At 49.0% G+C, this 20,314-nt stretch overlaps 1 protein-coding gene across 1 annotated transcript in view; it reads right to left on the bottom strand.

The window, feature by feature from the left end:
* Nucleotides 1-2,591: 2,591 nt before the first annotated feature.
* Nucleotides 2,592-20,314, bottom strand: part of LOC125433432 (tyrosine-protein phosphatase non-receptor type substrate 1-like) — a 187,445-nt gene continuing 169,722 nt past the window's right edge. Inside the window, exons 6-10 of the mRNA XM_048497939.1 lie at nucleotides 18,380-18,476; nucleotides 18,171-18,220; nucleotides 13,908-13,929; nucleotides 11,122-11,161; nucleotides 2,592-4,486 (exon numbers count right to left, since the gene is read on the bottom strand). Coding sequence (XP_048353896.1) covers nucleotides 4,229-4,486; nucleotides 11,122-11,161; nucleotides 13,908-13,929; nucleotides 18,171-18,220; nucleotides 18,380-18,476 — 467 coding nt within the window. The 3' untranslated portion in view covers nucleotides 2,592-4,228. The remainder of the gene's footprint in view (nucleotides 4,487-11,121; nucleotides 11,162-13,907; nucleotides 13,930-18,170; nucleotides 18,221-18,379; nucleotides 18,477-20,314) is intronic.

The raw sequence follows: 20,314 nt of genomic DNA, 5'->3' as shown, positions 1-20,314 counted from the left end.
CGAACGTCTCCGCTCGTATTCATTGTGGGGCCCAAGACAGCCGTGGCTGGCATTGAATCGCCGCATTACGTCTGAAACAGCTGTTGCCCGAGTCCTATAATAATAATTAGAATTATTGTTTTTCACTTTGGAAAGAAACGAAACCGGGATTGGACTTTCATAATAACCATTTCAATGTAATTGTGGATGGCTTCTTCCGATAATTATTGGTTTATGAATGGGTAGATTTTTTTTTGCAGCAACAGCAATACTCGGATTCCGTTGCTGACTTCCAACATTTGGATGGACTTCTCAAGGCCGGTTCTGCAATGATTTCTGTTTGGGCTGCAAAGGAACGGTCAGTGCTTAATATTTCCCCTTCCCGGTGGACCAACGCAACCAACACTGTTATCATCAGTCACACAGGTACGCAGGTGATGCCGAACTTTGAACATTTTATTACAAAAATATCTTGCAAGCGAAAAAAACAAAACAAAACAACCCAACCAATACTTAAGGTGCAATTTGTACCAACAGTCACCTAATTGTTGATTCACAACAACAAGTATATTCCATCTGCTTCATCCCCCCCCTGCCCCCCCCCAAAGTCCTGTTTCCTCAGCAAACCAGGATGGTCTCCAACACCTCACCTTTGGCTAAAGCTCTAGATTTCTGTCTTTCAGTTAATAGTACCTCTGGATTTCAACGCATTCCCGTTCTGAGACTGTTGAAAAAAAGGGTCTCCAGCAACCAAGGAATGGACCAACTGGTGAAAAATTCTCACTTCGACCAACGGCCAAACTAGGTGGCTTAAAATACACCCAGCTGCCGACAAAAACGGAAGCGGCGTGTCTGGTTTTCCCTCCCCATGGCTGGTTGTAAAGTTATTATTGTCTTGATCGGGCACATTTCCCTGACAGCGGTTGCCAGTTATGTGGATTCCGGGCTGAGGAAACAAATATCCCGATGTCGGGAAGGATGTTATTAGAAGGGAAAGAGACATACCACTGCCATTTTCACCAGCGGCTGAACTATATTGTAATGCCTAGTTGGAACCCAAAGATGCCCCAGCACAACCTTTTCACACAAGCTGACGTGACTTGTGTTTCTACCATCTGATGGGGAAATTGCCCCGTAGGAGAACCCTACATTTCACGGAACTCCTGTAACTCACATCCACACACTTTTTTTACCGTTTTCGGATTATCAGTTGCGTGACTTTCCTACAGCCATTTTTTAGAAAGAAGATGCAAATAGGGCAGGGGGTGGGGTGGGAATACAACACTGGAAGCAGCCCTAAGTATTTTTCTTCCTTATACTTTGATTAGTGACTCAAGGATTAGTTGTTCTGAAGTCTCACATGTCAGGGGAGACGTCTTCCTAGAAAGAGGAGTGTGTGTTGGTCATGACGGTGCTCCAGATCAGCTGTCTGCAGGTATGGTCGGCCCGGCAGCCATACCCCCCCCGGCTTTTGGCACAGTTCTAAAACAGGGACATTCCCAGGGGCTTTCCGCACTGACAGAGTTGTACTGGTTTCTATCTAGGTTCACCTCAGTGTATCCGCACTGCCACTGAGCTCAACGTTGTTTTGTCTCAGTCCCCCGCCCCCAGAACTGCGACATCCCTGTCGCAGTTATGAACTGCACCTTTCTGATGGAACAAGGTCGATACCGCTTCAAAGCTTCGAAGTACGGATGCATCGAAACGACACCTCATCTGTTCAACCAATCAGGAGCCGCTTTTGTGGCATGCGCAGAACGGGAGAGTTGTGGCGGGCAGAAAGCACATGTAACTGTAAACTAAACTGTAAAAACTGTAAAAAAAACAAACGCTCCCATTTCCCATGATAACACAAGCTCCAATCACGATCGAGGAGTGAAACAGGCACCAAGATGATCCCGCCCACTTAGCTCGGTTCCAGGGGGTCAAGTAAGTTGCTGTGCAGACAGCCTGGAATTGCCCCCCACTGAAGGGAACCGAGTCAATCTTAGCTCCCTTCTGTAGTGCGGAAAGCCCCCCAGTGTAAACTGCCCTGCATCTTTACAGCTTAATGTGAAACCCCCTTCAGATGCCACCATCTTCGCCTTGCTGTGTTTTGACCACGTGCATTCTGGATCTCAAAACCTCGTCCTCGTCAAAGATGGAGCCCAAGGGCCAGACGTTTGGAAGACGTGGCTTCTGCGAAACGCCGCTCCCTCCCTACATTGCCTGCAAAACGCCACTTAGCTCCTAACGTAAACTTGAATGAAAGGAATGCAGCGCCACTAAAAACCAAGAACAGGAAATGAAATTTTGGTTACCGGTAGCAGACGTCACAGAGGGTTGGTTACGAAGCCTCGGTCATGGGCGGGTGGGATAGTTTGGGATCTATTGACTCCCCCGGCACTCTATCCTCGCTTCGCTTTTTTTGTGCTTTTCACACTAGCGCTAAGAACACAGTACTACACCCACTTACAACACACACACACACACACGGATATTGGTATTTTTTTTAGTTCTAAAGCAGTAAACGGTTCTAATGTGAAACAGTCGACAAGCAGTGGTAGAACAGCATCTCTGGGAAGGGGGACCTTGTCCGTATCAGCAGAGAGGTGTTATCCTTTCTTGTAGCAAAGGTTTTCCTCTTAAACTCTGCAACCCTCTACTGAAAAAGTAGTGCAGGAAGGGGGGAAAATGAGAGGATTTGGCCAACGAGGAAACACACTGAGAGGCAGGCATTAAATGTTGAGGTGGAGGAATCCCAGGAAAGAGAAACAGCCCTAGCTCCTGAACAGCTGGGAGCCAAGGTACGATGAGCTGCCAAGTTTTTGGTCTCATATGGATGGATTTCCCCTCTCTCTGGCCCGCGAAGCCACTCTGGCAGCCCAATAGGCCTCCTTGTCTCCTCCTCTCTCACCGCCATTGCTCCAACATGATTGGACGCTGCCTTCTGGGGCCACCAAGGTGGCCCAGCCTCTTTTCTGTCCCACTCCTGAGGCGTTCTCAGGCTGCGAAAATATGATAAACCATGTAAACAGAAACAAAATGGCTGCCACATGGTATGGCACACCAGCAAATGGAACTGGACTCTAAAGACAGAGTAATGGAGGCGGAAAGAGATGAGAGGCTTGGAGAGCTATTGGTCTTGGGAGAGAGATCTCCTCCCGTTATAGGCAAAGAAGGGACGACGAACAGCCCTTTAAACAGCCCACAACATGCGGGAGAGAAACCGCATCTTGCAGGCCTCGGTTCTGCTGCCATTTTGCCAACCCTGTTGTAAGAGGGAAGAAACTGTCGGGTTTGTTTGGAACACGAGTCTTGATTTTCAAAGGCCCCAGCTCATCAGAGACACTGCGACGTGAAAGCAAGTCCTCGCCCCCAATGGTTAGGGATGAAATTTAAAGGAAAAAAAAACAAGTTAGAGATCAACACACCGACAGGCTTTCTACAGATTTGGCTTTGCCAGATAGAGGCCCTTGGGCTGGACGAGATGGGAAATCCTGGCTGAGTATGAGCTGCTGTATATCAAAGAGGCACTGTTCCATGACATGAGGTCAAGGCGGGGAGGACCGAGCAGCCGCAGGGTGAAAGACACAACCACCGTCAAGAAACCAGGCTCCCTCCTCGCAGAGGTACCCGGGAAAGCAGCCGTTTCCTTTGCCCAAATACCGCCGAGTCCGAGCGTTTCAACGATGAAAGTGCAGCGGTTTCTTTGCATCTTAGTTGGGACCAGCTGGGTCAGTTCACCCCCGTGAAGAAAACGGAACGAGTTGGACTCGGGGAGGAGCTCCTGGATGTCTTGACGTGGAGAGAAGGCCCTGGACTGGAAGTGCCGCGGGTAACAGCCCGACCGCTCCGAACGCAACGACCTCCGACGGCAGCCATGCGCCCGACACCTCGACGTGTTGTGTGGATGAATTAAAAAAAGAGAGCTGTTGTCCCAGTGATAAGCGGTGTTAGATCCTTAGTGGTTCTAGGCCTCTCCCATCCCTCTCCCTTGATAGCAGGGGAGAGAGGCACCATGAACTAGCCAGTAGACCAGAATGCAATGGTATGTAGCACCAATTAGCTTCCTCCTCGACCTTGGCGGTGTGCACAAAGTTCCACGTGAAGAAGCTGCAGGAACCATACTCGGTAGGCAATCCCTGGCAGGCCTCCACTGAAACTCGGCACCAGGGCAAGGCCAAGAACCACAGGTTGGCGAGGAGACATCTGGCATCCCTGCGAGCTGGCCAGCGAGCTACAGAGAGCCGACGGCTGTGGCCCCAGCTCATTTGTTCTGTACCTGCACGCTGGCGTACTCTGAGCTGGCTTCCTCGGGCTTCGGGGCAGGTCTCTTGGGTGCTTTGCTTAGGTGCACCATGTCCAAATCTGCATAGGTGACATTGTCGTCCGGGGTCGCCAGCGGAGCGGTCTGGACGCTGGTGTACTCGGACTTCTGGCTGATGTCGGCCTCTTGGCGGGGACTCTTTTGGGGGGGCTTGTCAAAGTTTAAGTCTGCGTAGGTCACGTTGTTGGGATCCGGCTCCTGAATGGGAAGAAAGGGGGGGGGAAATGAGAGTGGAAAGCAGCCTTTTCTAGTCAGATACCCAGGCTCTCATCCTGACCTGGATGGTCAGGATAGACCAGGGGTCTGCGACCTGCGGCTCTCCAGATGTTCATGGACTACAAATCCCACCAGCCCCTGCCAGCATGGCCAAGGGGCTGATGGGAATTGTAGTCCATGAACATCTGGAGAGATGCAGGCTGCAGACCCTTTGGCTAATCTCATCAGATCTTGGAAGTGAAGTAGAGTTGGACCTGGTTAGAACCTGAATGTGTGACCAAGGAAGTCCACAGTTGGACCTGGTTAGAACCTGAATGGGTGACCAAGGAAGTCCACAGTTGGACCTGGTTAGAACCTGAATGGGTGACCAAGGAAGTCCACAGTTGGACCTGGTTAGAACCTGAATGGGTGACCAAGGAAGTCCACAGTTGGACCTGGTTAGAACCTGAATGGGTGACCAAGGAAGTCCACAGTTGGACCTGGTTAGAACCTGAATGAGTGACCAAGGAAGTCCACAGTTGGACCTGGTTAGAACCTGAATGGGTGACCAAGGAAGTCCACAGTTGGACCTGGTTAGAACCTGAATGGGTGACCAAGGAAGTCCACAGTTGGACCTGGTTAGAACCTGAATGGGTGACCAAGGAAGTGCACAGTTGGACCTGGTTAGAACCTGAATGGGTGACCAAGGAAGTCCACAGTTGGACCTGGTTAGAACCTGAATGGGTGACCAAGGAAGTCCACAGTTGCTGTGCAGAGACAGGCAGTGGCAAACCACCTCTGTTCATATGCCCTCACTCGGATGGCCCATGCTAGCCTGATCTTGTCAGATCCCAGAACCTAAGCAGGGTCAAGTCTGGTCGAAATTTGGAAGGAGACCCAGTGGTGGGATTCAAATAATTTAACAACTGGTTGTTTACAAGCACCATTTTAACCATCGGTTCTGCTGAAGTGGTGCCAACCTGCTGAATCCCACCACTGGGGAGAACACCAAGGAAGTCAAGGGGAAAGTGATGGCAAACCACCTCTGTCAAGGGGAAAGTGATGGCAAACCACCATCTGCCATGATCTGGATGTCCAGGCTAGCCTGATCTTATCCGATCTCAAACCTAAGCAGGGTCAAGACTGGTTAATATTTGGAAGGAGACCACCAAAAAAGTCCAGAGTTGCTACACAGAGGAAAGTGATGGCAAACCACCTCTGCTACACAGAGGAAAGTGATGGCAAACCACCTCTGTTCATCTGCCATGATCTGGATGTCCAGGCTAGCCTGATCTTATCAGATCTCGAACCTAAGCAGCATTCCAAAGTTGCTACACAGAGGAAAGTGATGGCAAACCACCTCTGCTCATCTGCCATGATCTGGATGTCCAGGCTAGCCTGATCTTGTCAGATCTCAGACCCTAAATATGGTCAAGTCTGGCTAATATTTGGAGGGAGACCACCAAGGAAGTCGAGGGTTGCTATACAGAGGAAAGTGATGGCAAACTACCTCTGTTTACCTCTTCCCTTGAAAACCTTACGAGGTCACTAAAAGTTGACGGAAACTTGACAGTACTTTCCCCTGCAGCCCTGGCTCTCTTGGGCTGGCTAGCAGGCCGGCCTCCTCCTCACACTAGACCAAAGGATCAGCAGAAGCAACAAGATCAGATATTTGGCCAGGCTTTTGACAGCTCTCTGCCCTTTCTCCCGCGGTTTGGACACACACAGCTTGGAGTCTGTGAATCCAAGAGTGCTTTCCCCCCCTAAATCTCAAGACATTCTTTGTGCTGCTTCACAAATAACTTTTTTTTCCTACACGGAGATAATTGTTGTCCCTGACAAGCTGTGTACGCCATTTCTGGCGAAGCCTGGCATGGATTTTGCCTTTCATCATGAAATTCGGGGGTCAGGAAGCTGCGTCTCTGAACTTCGGGAAGATTTAATTAGCTGTCCAAATCACATTGGGAGGGAACAGCTTCACGTGCGGAACGCTGAATTCGGCGAGCTGCCTTCCAGTCTCTTACTTTCAAGAGCTGGAAAGAAAGAACTGATTACGAGGCAAATCTGTGCCACTTTAGAAAGCAAGCTGTGGATCATGACTAAATGTTCCCATCAGAGAGAGAGAGAGAGAGAGAGAGAGAGAGAGAGAGAGAGAGAGAGAGAGAGAGAGAGAGATGGAAATATATATATATGGAAAGTTATAGACACTGTAAAGCACTTTCTTTGTAGTTCAAGGCGACGGGATAGCTGATGTAGAAGAAGAGGAGTAGTAGTTTGGATTTATATCCCACCTTTCTCTCCTGTAAGGAGACCCAAGGTGGCCTACAAACTCCTTTCCCTTCCTCTCCTCACAAGAGACCCCTTGTGAGGTAGGTGGGGCTGACTGAGTTCTGAGAGAACTGGGACCAGCCAAAGGTCACCCAGCAGGGATGAAAGATTGCAGAAACACATCTGATTCACCAGTTAAGCCTCTGCCACTCTGGTGGAGGATTATGGAATCAAGCTCAGTTCTCCATATTAGAATCCACCTGCTCTTAACCACTATACCATGCTGACATCATCAGCAGGCGCCACAGGGTATGTTGTCTGCCTGCTACTTTCTCTGCCAGCCTGTAAGTGGGAGAAAAATAAAGGGGAAAGGAAGTGGCAACGATAGAGTTCAACCATGGAGTTTTTGCCGAATGTTGTACTCTTTCTCATAAAAAGAAGACAAGAAGATGTGAGTCAGACCTCCACATCTTCCTGTCCGCCCTCCCCCGTCTATAATTCTCTTTGAAGATAAAAGAATTGTACTTACACACCAGCTTCATCAAAACCATTATCACTGGCAACTTTAAACATAGAAGAAGAAGAAGAAGAAGAAGAAGAAGAAGAAGAAGAAGAAGAAGAAGAAGAAGAAGAAGAAGAAGAAGAAGAAGAAGAAGAAAAAGAAGAAGAAGAGGAGGAGGAGGAGGAGGATATCCCCCTTTCTCTCCTGTAGGAGACTCAAAAGGGGCTTAAAATCTCCTTGCCTTTCCCCCCTCACAACAAACACCCTGTGAGGTAGGTGGGGCTGAGAGAGCTCCAAGAAGCTGTGACTAGCCCAAGGTCACCCAGCTGGCGTGTGTGGGAGTGCACAGGCTAATCTGAATTCCCCAGATAAGCCTCCGCAGTTGAGGCGGCAGAGCTGGGAATCAAACCCGGTTCCTCCAGATTAGATACACGAGCTCTTAACCTCCTACGCCACTGCTGCTCCTTCTTAGAGCCTTTTTAGTGCTCCTGACGACTACATAGCAACACTTTAGTTTTCTAAAGTTCTGCCCACCATTTTGTTTCCTGTGGTAGTAAGGAACCTACAAAATGGAGGGCACGAAAACGAAAGACTTGCTGTGTAAGCGTCCCGAACACTAAAAAGGCCCTATTATCAAATTTCTGTGTTTAACATTGCCAACGATAGTAGTTTTGATGAAGCCAGTGTGTAAGTCAGTGGTGGGATCCAAAAATTTTAGTAACAGGCTCCCATGGTGGTGGGATTCAAATTGTGGCGTAGCGCCAATGGGGCTGGGCGGGGCACGGCGGGGGCGTGGCTGGGCAATCCGGGGGCAGGGCATTCCTGGGCAGGGCTGTGGCAAGGTCGCAGCTGCTGCGCTGGCCCTTGGGCGGGAAACGAGTGCACGCAGGCGCAGGCTGCTACGCACGCCGGTGCACCTCCTGCTAGACTGCTTCAAGTTCTGCGCGCTACTGCTGAGAGGAGGGGCGTAACTAAGGCAAAAATCACGTGGCAAAATCCCCAATTAGTCACCCCCTCTTGGCACACACAAATAATTAGTAACCTACTCTCGGGAACTGGTGAGAACCTGCTGGATCCCACCTCTGGTGTAAGTACAATCCTTTTATCTTTAAAGAGAATCTGCCCTACTTTACAATGCAGTTGTGCGCAGCTGCAACTTCTGCCGCAGCACACATGTCCGCACACATGACCGCATTACCATCTTTCCCTGAGAAAGGGTACACAGATGTCGTTTTGGGTCATCCTTTTTTGGGTGCTTCTCTGGCGACATCATTATATCACCAGCAAGGTCCCGATCCAGCAGCAGTGAGTCTCTTACCTGTCTTTAGGCCTGTGCCGGCAACTACAATTTCATATATGAGCAGCTTGTGCAACCTGGCCCCAAAGAAAAAGGGGGAAAGGCACCCTGCCCCATTTGGAAATCTTGGACCCCTGGGGATGGTGTGAACTTAGAACAACAATTCCACACATGCAACAAGAAGGCTGATCCTTCTGGCAGCCTCGATTTGAAACTACACATCATTCCTCTATTGTCTCCATGGGAATGGCGTCATTCCCATTTCAGGACAGCTGTGTAGATACGAGAGTAGAAGAGCCCGCCCCGCCCAGGGAGCGCGGAGCTCGGTTTGCTCAGCAAAATCGCACAATCGCGCCACACAAAAGCCTACCCCTAAAAATAAACTGTGCTCGGCTGCTGCACAGCTGGGACTTTTCAAACGCAAGCTACATTTTGTGATGATTTTGTGAGAGAAAGAAAAGCAGTTGTTGTGGTGGCCGGGCGTTCTCTAAAGGGCAAATCTTCTTCCATACCCCCCCCCACCCTGGATCTTTTACAATCCCAAGGGGGGGGGGAGAAAGACCCAATACTCAGTTTGCACAACTTGTTTTTGTACCTGATTTCAAGGAGTAAAAGTCTGGAAAGTTTCACACAGTCTTTTGGAAGTCTGATGAGATGTTGTGGCAAGAGGGAGGGAGGGAGGGAAGAAGGAAGAAAGGGAGGAAGGAAGGGAGGGAGGGAGGGAGGGAGGGAGGGGGAGGAAGGAAGGAAGGAAGGGAGAGAGGGAGGGAGGGAGGGAGGGAGGGAGGAAAGAAGGGAGGGAGTTAGGGAGGGAGGGAGGAAGAAGGGAAGGATGAAGGGAGGGAGGGAGTGGGGGAGGGAGGGAGGGAGGGAGGAAGAGAGATGGAGGAGGGAGGAAGGGAGGGAGGAAGAAGGGAGTGATGGAGGGAGGAAGGGAGAGAGGGAGTGATGGACGGAGGAAGGGAGGGAGGGAGGCTGTACTTGCAGCCTCAAAATGTTTCCAGGGAATTCCCTTTAAAAACGATTCTTTAGGCTGAACAGGTTTTCAAAATGTTTTCACTTAAGACGGTTGCTACTCCTCTCTGCTGTCCCCAAACTTCCTCGATGCCATTTTCTGAGCTCACTCGCCATTTCCCCTCACCTGTTTATTAAATCATTTCTGTGAGTTTTTAAAATTGAGGGGGAGGAGTAATCTTTGATGTGTCGAGTATACGAGGTGCAAAGAATCGCAACACAAGGCCGTGAAGCAATGAAGCACTGATTCAACAATGAACTCAAAAAAGAGAGAGAGAGAGAAATCACATAATTGCGGCCACGGATCATTTTGAGATGGTAAAAGGGCCTGGGGAATTGAAAACATTTTATAAATATTTTTGGTGATTTGTGTGAAAAAGCGCCTAGATTTCCCTGGATTTGTGGCCTGGATGGAGTGAGAGACTGGGGGGAAGAGCTTTTCAAAGAGAGACCAAAGCTGTTTATTGTACCTTAGTATCCTTCTACCCAACCGAAACATACATAGTAGGTATACATGAAAAACTCTACAAAGCATAATATAATAAAAGTGTAAGGAATATATTCTGTCTGCATACCAAGGCATGCACAAAGTACCAGTGACATTGGTGTGGAGCCCCCCCCCCCCAACACTGGGGCACAGCAGCCACGTAAGTGGGCAGGGGGCATGATGGGGGGATTGGTGGTTGATCTTTTAGGTCGATTCTGCACTTGCGTTATCGACCTAAATTCAAGCTGCGTTTGACCTAAGTGCTCCGCACAACCACTGGGATCGACGTGGTTTTGTACCAGCTTCGCCCCGTGTAATGGTCGAATTCCCGACTCCAGTTGGGAACTACTACTTTTTCAGGGAACCACGCTCGAACTCAGCTCGATTCCAGTAAAGTGCGGAATCTCTGGTGCCAGGAGTCCCCCATTCAGCCAATCACAGCTGATTGTTTCAGGCATGCGTGCAGCTGGCCAATCAAAAAAACGCCACCTTCCTCCCTCCATTCCTGTGGCAGTTTTTTTTATAACGTGTGTGGGGATAGATGGAACATGGCCGTAGAACAGCAGCCAATCGGAACGGAGCGGCGAAGAGGCACAGGATGATTCCGCCCTCCGAGCTGGGATCAAGCTGGTTGCAGTGGGGAACAACAATGGCTTCGACCTAGGTCAGTACCCTTCTCAGGGAACTGGGTCAAACCTATTTTACTCGTGTGCGGAATCATCCTTAGAATCCCACCACTGCTCTGGCCCCATTCCCCTTGGGACCTTGACACCGTCCACCCCCTCTAACAGGTGGCTCGGAAGAAGTAATTCATTGCCCATTAAGGTGGGGCCGAGACTTCTCTGCAAGTGCACAGTGATCTCCCAGTGATCCCTGATCTCAGGAAACCAGTTATGATCAATTTTGATCATCACCGTCAGGTGTGCTGCGAACCCAGGACACCGAACCACAAAGAAAGATGAGATACAAATGTTTTACCAAACAAACATTCCTAACAAGGTCAGGAAGCTCTTGTGAGCGAACAGTTCACACACCTCTGTTTTGCCTTCCAAGAAGTTAGTAGGACCTACCTGATTTGTGCCCCCGGAAGTCTTCTCAGACTCATTTAACCTGAAAAGGAAGAAGAACGTGAATCAGGGTGTTTTGGGTTTTTTAAAAATCATCTGTTGCCTCTATATAAAAATCCTGGTTCTGCTCACTTGCTAAGCTCTGCCAAGGCCTCATGGCTCTGCAAAGAGAATGTGTCAATATCAGTGGTGTAGCGCCAAGGGCGCAAGGAGTGCACAAAGCACTGGGCGCACGCCCCCATGGGGGTGTGGAAAGGGTGTTCTGAGGCAGGGCGTACACGTGCCCTGGGCACAGTTCCCCCTCGCTCCGTCCCTGGTGAATATCCACAACCCAGCCTTATGACTCAGCGGGGCTTCCCTCCCAAGGGGGTTTCCTGTGACTTTCCATTCAGCAGTGGTGTAGGAGGTTAAGAGCTCGTGTGTCTAATCTGGAGGAACCGGGTTTGATTCCCAGCTCTGCCGCCTGAGCTGTGGAGGCTCATCTGGGGAATTCAGATTAGCCTGTACACTCCCACACACGCCAGCTGGGTGACCTTGGGCTAGTCACAGCTTCTTGGAGCTCTCTCAGCCCCACCTACCTCACAGGGTTGTGAGGGGAAGGGCAAGAAGGGCATTGTCAGCCCTTTGAGTCTCCTGCAGGAGAGAAAGGGGGGATATAAATCCAAACTCCTTCTACTTCTCCTCCTCCTCCATCTCCTTCTCCTCCTTCTTCTCCTCCTTCCTCTTCTTCTTCTTCTTCTTCTTCTTCTTCTTCTCCTCCTCCTCCTCCTCCTCCTCCTCCTCCTCCTCCTCCTCCTTCTTCTTCTTAAGGAACCATATGGGCTTTAGATCCCTTTGCTTATGGCAGGGGTAGGGAACCTGCGGCTCTCCAGATGTTCAGGAACTACAATTCCCATCAGCCCCTGCCAGCATGGCCAATTGGCCATGCTGACTGGGGCTGATGGGAATTGTAGTTCCTGAACATCTGGAGAGCCACAGGTTCCTGCAAATTCCCTGGGCTTATGGGAACTGTGATGGACCAGACCTGGGCTGCAAATCCAAGAGAGATCCCATACTTGGAAAAATAGCAACTCTGAAGCGGGTGAGTGAAGGGGTCGGGGCATACAACCCGCCTTTCCCCCACTTTTATTGGCCCATGTGGGTAGGGCCCAGGAAAAAAATAGACCCGGGTTCAAAAATAATGAATGTAACCCGTTATTATTATGCTTGCGGAAACCACCTAAAGGGATCTTTCCTCTGATCCAGCAGGGCTCTTCCGAAGCACTTACATTTTTTAAAACACATAAATGAATGTAGCTAAAGGTCTGTACTAGAAATGAAAGCCTTAATAGATCAATCACTGCAATTAACCAGCGAGACCTTTAATTGCATGTTTAAAGGCTAAGTTGAAAGTCTTTTCCGGAGAAGACGTCTGTCAAGTCGTGGGGAAAAAAAGGAAAGCAACCCCCCCCCCTTCATTTAAGATTTTGCTTAATGTCACACTCTCCACCCAGGCCACAACGAAAACGATGGCTTTTGAAGTGATGCCCACTTCGCTGACTTTGAAAAAGGAGGGGTTAATTGCTTACGGTTGGCCTCATTAAAAGCCAGTGTGGATTGTTGTTGGTTTTGTGGCCGTGGTTGGGCAGTTTTTGCTCCTACTGTTTCGCCTACACACGTGGCTGGCTTCTTTAGAGGCATGCCATGCGAAGGCGCATTTCTCTCCAAGGCACAGTGGGGAAAAAAGGGTTGTTTAATCTCGCCACCGATCAGTACTAGCAAATTGAGGTGAGTCAAAATTGTTTTTTTCTCATTTTTTTAATTAGAAATAATATAAGCATACATTAAAATAATAGACATGCGTTAAAAAATGTCAAGTTTTAAAAAGACGCGAATTTTCGGTAAAGCCGAATAAAGGAGAGAAAAAGAGAAGAGTTTTGGATTTATATCCCCCCTTTCTCTCTTGCAGGAGACTCAAAAGGGCTGACAATCTCCTTGCCCTTCCCCACTCACAACAAACACCCTGTGAGGTGGGTGGGGCTGAGAGAGCTCCGAGAAGCTGTGACTAGCCCAAGGTCACCCAGCTGGTGTGTGTGGGAGTGCACAGGCTAATCTGAATTCCCCAGATAGAGCCTCCACAGGCCTGTGGTGGCAGAGCTGCCAGAATCAAACCCGGTTCCCTCCAGATTAGATACACGAGCTCTTAACCTCCTACGCCACTGCTGCTCATTCTTTGGCTTTCTTTGGCTTTTTACGTAATACCCTGGTTGTTTTCGGTGGAGGGGAAACCTGAAAAAGGCCAATAAGGGGGTTTTGGGTTATTTTTGAGGGGTTTTCCCCAAATACCCTGGGTTTTCTTGATGAAGGGGAAACCCGAAAAAAGCCGGTATGTCCTTTTCGGGGTTCTTTTTTCCCCGGTTTTCTTTACCAACAGACTGAGGCAGAAACACAGTGATGATTTAGTTCTCTCCCATCAACTAAATTCACACACCTGAGAGGGTCAGAAGCACATATTTCCCACACCTTTGTGCTTCCTTCCTGTGGAACTGGGGGCATTGTTAACAAAGCATCAGATCCCTGAACTCCACTAAGCCTCTTCATCTATGTCACAGGTGTCAAACTCATGGCCCTCCAGATGTTATGGACTACATTTCCCATCATCCCCTGCCAGCATGATGCTGGCAGGGGATGATGGGAAATGTAGTCCATAACATCTGGAGGGGCACGAGTTTGACACCTATGATCTATGTCTTTCACTTTTACACACAACAACGTTTCCTTTAGGATTCAAAGTAGCATCAGAGACTTACCTTACAGATGTAGAATCTTTACCTACAAAGAAGAGAAACGTACATTAGTTAGGACATTGTTTACCCAGAGCTCTATCAACTCCTGCTCCACTACAGGCGAAGATTCTGCTGATCTTGTTGAATCCTTTCAGAACTGGAACCAACAGCTTATTGTGGGTTTTTGGGGTTGCACGGTAGACGGGTTTGTGGAGCTTTTTGCTCCGCAACATGTCTCAATAGGGCATTGAAGTGAGAAGCACGTCTTAACATGACGCGCCTCTGAAGATGCCAGTCCATTAGAGATCAGGTGAAATGTTAGGAACAAAACAACCAGACCACAACCACATAGTTGGGGAAACTCACAACAGCCATTCTGCTTATCGTTGGAGGTGGGAAGAGAATATAGGAATTCCTGATGGAGAAAAGTCTCCAGAAATGTTGCAATGTTCCTTTGTGTCAGGGGGATTATATCTGGTTGATTGAGATGTCTTCTTAGCTCAATGTAATTGCTACAAGATATATGTAACCAGCCTGCTGTATGTTATCACTGCTATTCTGGGCCATTCTTTCCTTGATCTTTGCTTTATGGCTTCACATGCTGAGCAGATAACTAGGCTTTCCCCTGACACTTTGGTCTCATGGGAAACAAGACTGTTTCCAATGTAGTGTGGAGACAGGATACCAGGAGGCTTTACATCTATCGCTGACCTTTGGGAGCCTTTAGATTCGTTTCTCGAGCCTAAGTGCTCCGCTGGCATAAACCACTCGATCGACGTGGTTTTTTGTACCACAGCTTCGCCCCGTGTAACGGTCAAATTCCTGACTCCAGTTGGGAACTACTACTTTTTCAGGGAACCACGCTCGAACTCAGCTTGATTCCAGTAAAGTGTGGAATCTCTGGTGCCAGGTGTCCCCCATTCAACCAATCACAGCTGAGTATTTTGGGCATGCGCGCAACCCTTCGGGCCTTCCATTCCTGTGGACAGTTTTTTTTATAACGCATTATTGTGGGGATAGAAGCGGAGGAACATGGTCGAGAGAAGACAGTAGCCAATCGAACGTGAGAAGCGAAGAAGGCACCCAGGATGATTCCTGCTCTCTCGAGCTGGATCAGAAGCTGGGTTGCAGTGGGGAACAACAATGGCTTTGATCTAGGTCAGTTCCCCTCTCAGGGAACTGACCTAGGTCAAAGCCATTGTTGTTCCCCACTGCAACCAGCTTGATCCCAGCTCGGAGAGCGGAATCATCCTGTGCCTCTCAGGGAACTGGGTCGAACCTATTTTACTCGTGTGCGGAATCGCCCCTGATCAACAATACAGAGTCCATTTGCTGCTTCTAGGTTCGAAACCTAACACTTCGGTGAGGCAAGCCCTACCCTTCTCCACACACAGACACACACCCTCTCAAAGTGGCCATTTTATCCAGAAGTGTCCCTAAGTCAAGGCTGAATTAACCATGACGCCAAGTAAATTACGACGGTAAGAAGCGATCTCCGAGGAGTTTTCAAATGGCAGACGGGCAACCTTGGCGGGAAGGAAAGAGCCTTTTAGGGCTAGAGCAGACGGTGGACCAGGGAATTACAGTCTGAGAGAAAATGAATCCGCAGCCAGAATCTAAAAGTCCTCAGCCAAGCCGCTGATTCCAAGGAAGTTTTGACCTAACTCCAGAGACAAAGGGGCTGCATAGGAGCCGCGCAATTTGGGAGTCCAGAAGTTACCTTGTGAAAAAAATTTGGATTGAAGAGAATTCAGAGGAGTGGTTAATGCGCTTGAATCCAAATTTGGGACTCGATAAAGCCAATTTCAAGCTGACTTTGGCATTGAAAAATTTGAGGGCAGGAGGGATAAAGGAGTGGCCATCATGCTGTAAAGAAACATAGTAATGCTGACATACTGTTAGATGTAGCTAGGAGAGCTACCTTCCTCTGGGCTGCCTCCATGAAAGGTTAAAGAGGAGAATGAGGAGGCCAAGGTATTTATAGCACTTAACTCCTGTTCCATTTGGGTGCTTTCATTGCCCATGTGGAGCTTCTCTAAAGCCTAGAGAAGACCAATACCTTGGTTTTCATAATTAATTGTCAGTCTGTTGGATTCACAGTAATCCACACAGCGCTTCATTAAGCGTCTGAGGCCAACTCTGGATCGAGAGAGAAGGACAGCGTCATCTGCATAGGGTTGGGTCATTCCTAGAAACTTGGGGGTGGATTGTAGGGCGGGAGTGTAATTTGGGAAGGGGAGGGAATTCAGAAGGGAAGTGACATCAGAGAATCCCCCACCCCCCAGCTGCAGTTTTCTCTAGGGGCACGAATCTGTCTAGATTGGAAATCAATTGAAAATCTGGGAGAAACCCAGGCCTCGTGCACTGGATTTCCTGTTCTAAATTCTCGTTTGGAGTTTCCAAGTCACAACCTACAGGAGGCGTCTGCTCCTTTAAGAAGTCATTATCGATGCAGATGTGTGCCCTGGGACTCTTGCTTGTAATTGCAGCTGGAAGGGAACGGGGCCAAAGAAGGTCGTTCCGCTCCCCACGCCTGCGAAGCACAGACATCAACGGTGCTTGAATGCTTGCAAACCGTTCCGCTCCCTTGCCCCATCATTCTCTGGTTCTCAGCTCCCTTAAATCACCGCCTGCTTTCGAATTGCCTCTCCGACGTTCAATAAATCGGGCCTCTTTCACTCTGCCCTTGAGCAGACGCCGGGCGAGAGGTCAAGCCAGAGGCCAGCCTGCTTTACCCATTCTCTAGGAATGACAATCCTGATCCTTCTCTCAGTATGATAGTGGCAGACTTTCTTCTGGAAATTCCTAAACGCCAGTAGATTTCCTTCGACCTAATATTGATTTCCTGTATTGTATATGCTTTTTAATCTGCTTTTATTATTGTTGCGCTGTTGTCTATGCCAATAAAGGCTTGCTACGATTCATGATTCATTCTCTAGGAATGAGGGGAAAGGCCTCTCTGCAATTCTCTGTCGCCTCTCCAGGACAACGGATACCTTTCCCCAAACAAGTTCTAGTCCCCAGCTCCCAGATTCCAATTTTGTTCTAACGCTGGTGGATTCTGCACTAGGGCAAATGTAATGGGTGTAGAGTGCTATACAAGCCGGTTTTTTGAGGGGGATTTCACACAGGTCCCATCCCCCAAATAAGTTCGCCCCGTTCTCTCAACCCACCATTTTCAAAAATCGTGAAACCAGCTATTCTTTTTGCAAAACCCCGGCTGCAGCCCGGCTTCTCCACCACAATCACAATGGGCTGGTGGCGCTGACTATTTCCCTCCTTCCACCAAGGCGCCTGCCCAGTCAGGGAGAATCTACCTGCCACAACAATACATTCATTATGCCCTGCCGTTGTAGGGAGGTCCCTTTTAATTTTTTTTTGTGGGTTGCACATGCGCAGCTACACAGATGCAGCTGATTGTATTATGGAATGATTGGCGCATATGGCTGCGGGGAATTCGTTTCTGTCGCCTGTGCCAATGTTCGTATGTGCGTTGCGATTGACATTTAAATAGAGAAGAGAAGGCACGAAAGTAACCCGGATTATTTCCCTGGATTCCAGTCGCTGCCTGAATGGGTGAAGGGTACACACGTGAATGGGAAAAAGGAAAACAGGTTCCTTTATAACGGCTGCAACCATCACACATTTGCTGTGCAGAATCCACCACTGATTTTGTTGTTGCCGTTGATCAAGGACAATAATGATTTTAAAATGTCGGCATTTCTTCCTCTAGGAAATGAGCGAGTATAAATGCTACCACAGGGGAAAGTGAGGATGGGGTATGAGTCTGAAAATTGTGTGCATCGAGGAATGCTGCTGTAAATTTCGTTGTGCGTGCACAATGACAATAAATGCTTATGCTTATGCTTATGCCAATAAACACAGGGTGCAGCCCCAGGCCATTCGCACGTCTCTGTGCGGGCAGCCCCGGAGCCAACATGGCTGGCCAATGTACCTTCGCACAGAGGCACATCTGTTGTTTGTTTACCTTCCTCTCTCCGCCTCATAGCAACGCAGCCGGCCACAGATGACCCCCGCAGCCGTACAGACGTTTCTTGATGTCCGTGTTCTGTCACCTTAACCCTCCCTTAACCCATTTTATTGGCCCATGCGGGAAGGACTTGAAAGGTAGATAGTTCCAGCGATATTCGCTCACACCGGCATACTGTGCAAAACTTAATGACTAAGGATTGGATCAGGACTCAAGATGTCAGGGGCCCCCGCGGGTCCTCTCGAAGTCCATGAGCCGGCCCGAATGACAACTGTACAGCGACAAGGCTTTCGTACCTTTCTTCTGCTTGGCCCAGACGGCAGAGGATTCAAGCCCGGATATTGCACTGGCCAATCAGCAGCCACTGTGCAAACAATGGCCTAGGTGATCAGGCCTAAGATGGTCAGGGCCTCTGCGGGGTTCCCTCCCGAGAGAGATCCATGAGCGGCCCGAACAACAACTGTGGCGACCAGGCTTTTCGTGCCTTTCTTCTGCTTAGCGGAGCGAGAGTAGAGGATGGCCCTGACCAAGCCAGATCAGAAACGCATGAATCAGCACGCAGGGGATGTACAAGAGAGGCCCGCGAGTCGTGAAGACGTTCCCTGTCACAGATGGAAGAAAACAAGACAGTCACGCCTTCTCCCCGACTGGAGTCAAACTGGTCATAACCTACATGCAGAAGGCCCTTGATTCAAAACTTGCACATCTACAGGATCTTAGGACCAGGGAAGTGAGTCTGAGCACTTGGAGACCCATATCTTTCTGGAGTAGACAATACCGGGGCCCCTTCCTCACATGCAGAATAACGCACTTTCAATCCTTTTTCACAATTGTTTGAAAGTGGATTTGGCTATTCTGCACAGTGAAATCCAGCTTCAAAGTGCATTAAAAGTGGATTGAAAGTGCATTATTCTGCATGTGCGGAAGGGGCCCCGGGGTTGTCTACTCCAGAAGGACATAGCGCACCAAGTGCTCAGACTCAGAAAGATGTAACCCAGGCCCCTTCCGCACATGCAGAATAATGCACTTTCAATCCACTTTCAATGCACTTTGAAGCTGGATTTCACTGTGCGGAATAGCAAAAGCCACCTGCAAACAATTGTGAAAGTGGATTGAAAGTGCATTATTCTGCATGTGCGGACAGGGACCTGGGTTACACAAACAAATATTCTGACGGCACAGAGACAGTTTCACTAGGGCCCCTTCCGCACATGCAGAATAACGCACTTTCAATCCACTTTCACAACTGTTTGCAGGTGGCTTTTGCTATTCTGCACAGTAAAATCCAGATTCAAAATGCATTGAAAGTGGATTGAAAATGCATTATTCTCAGAGGTGGGATCCGGCAGGTTCTCACAGGTTCCCGAGTGTAGCTTTACTACCATTATTTATTGTGTGCGCCGGTGAGGGGGTTACTAATTTTTTTGCCACGTGATTTTGCCTTTAGTTACGCCTCCTCCCTTCAGCAGTGAGCACGCAGAACTTTGAAGCAGTCTAACCCAGGAGGTGCAGGCGTGCGTAAGGCAGCTCTGGGCCTCAAGCGCGATATCTGCTTTCCTCGCTTAAGGACTGCTGCGTACGCTCGTCCGCTTGCCAATGGCCAGCCCCTCGGCCAGCAATGCCCGCCATGCCCCCCGCTGTCAGTGTTTCCTGCCCAGCCCCATTGGCGCTATGCCACAGTTTGAATCCCACCACCATGGGAACCTGTTACTAAAATTTTTGGATCCCACCACTGATTATTCTGCATGTGCGGAAGGGGCCCAGGTTGACCACCGTGAAACAAAGTCAAGACACACCATGAAGTGGTAGAACATCTGAAGTTGTCTTTGAGCAGGAATAATCGGTCTATGAGCAGGCTTTGAATTTATGAGCAATGCTACTCACTGAGTAGCTTGGGAACAAGCTGTGGTTCCTTAACATGTCACCTGTGGCTTTTCTGGCCACCATTTCCCAGTAAGGCACCTGTTGCACATTTAGGAAAGTAGGCAAGGCCATCGCCCAATGGAGAGTGCAGTTGTCAGTGGATCCCACCTTGAAACTGTCAAAGGAATGGGTAAGCTGTGAACCTCCTTGAGGTGTTGACTTTGTGCCAGGCAAGGAAGTAAACGTGGGTCTTTTGGTTGATGGTGATTGTGAACGTGGCTGTTCACGAGCTGTGGAATCATTACCACTGAGCTGGAGGACTTGTCCACAAAACCTTTATTGCAAGAGTTCATGTGAGTATCTGGTAAGATGAGATGTGGGAGGCTGGTACAGTGACAGGAAGTAAGAGGTTGAATGTTCTACGAGTTCGATCAGAATGGAAGTGTTCCTCATACACCTAGATTGGAGACCAGGAGCACCTCAGATACCAACAAGATTTTTGGGGGTACAAGCTTTTAACTTTTACTCTCGAAAGCTCATAACTCCCCAAATCTTGTTGGTTCCTAAGACGCTAATG

The sequence above is a fragment of the Sphaerodactylus townsendi genome, linkage group LG05, assembly GCF_021028975.2.
Source record: "Sphaerodactylus townsendi isolate TG3544 linkage group LG05, MPM_Stown_v2.3, whole genome shotgun sequence".
NCBI classification, from domain to species: Eukaryota; Metazoa; Chordata; class Lepidosauria; order Squamata; family Sphaerodactylidae; genus Sphaerodactylus; species Sphaerodactylus townsendi.
This window is presented reverse-complemented; position numbering and strand designations above follow the sequence as displayed.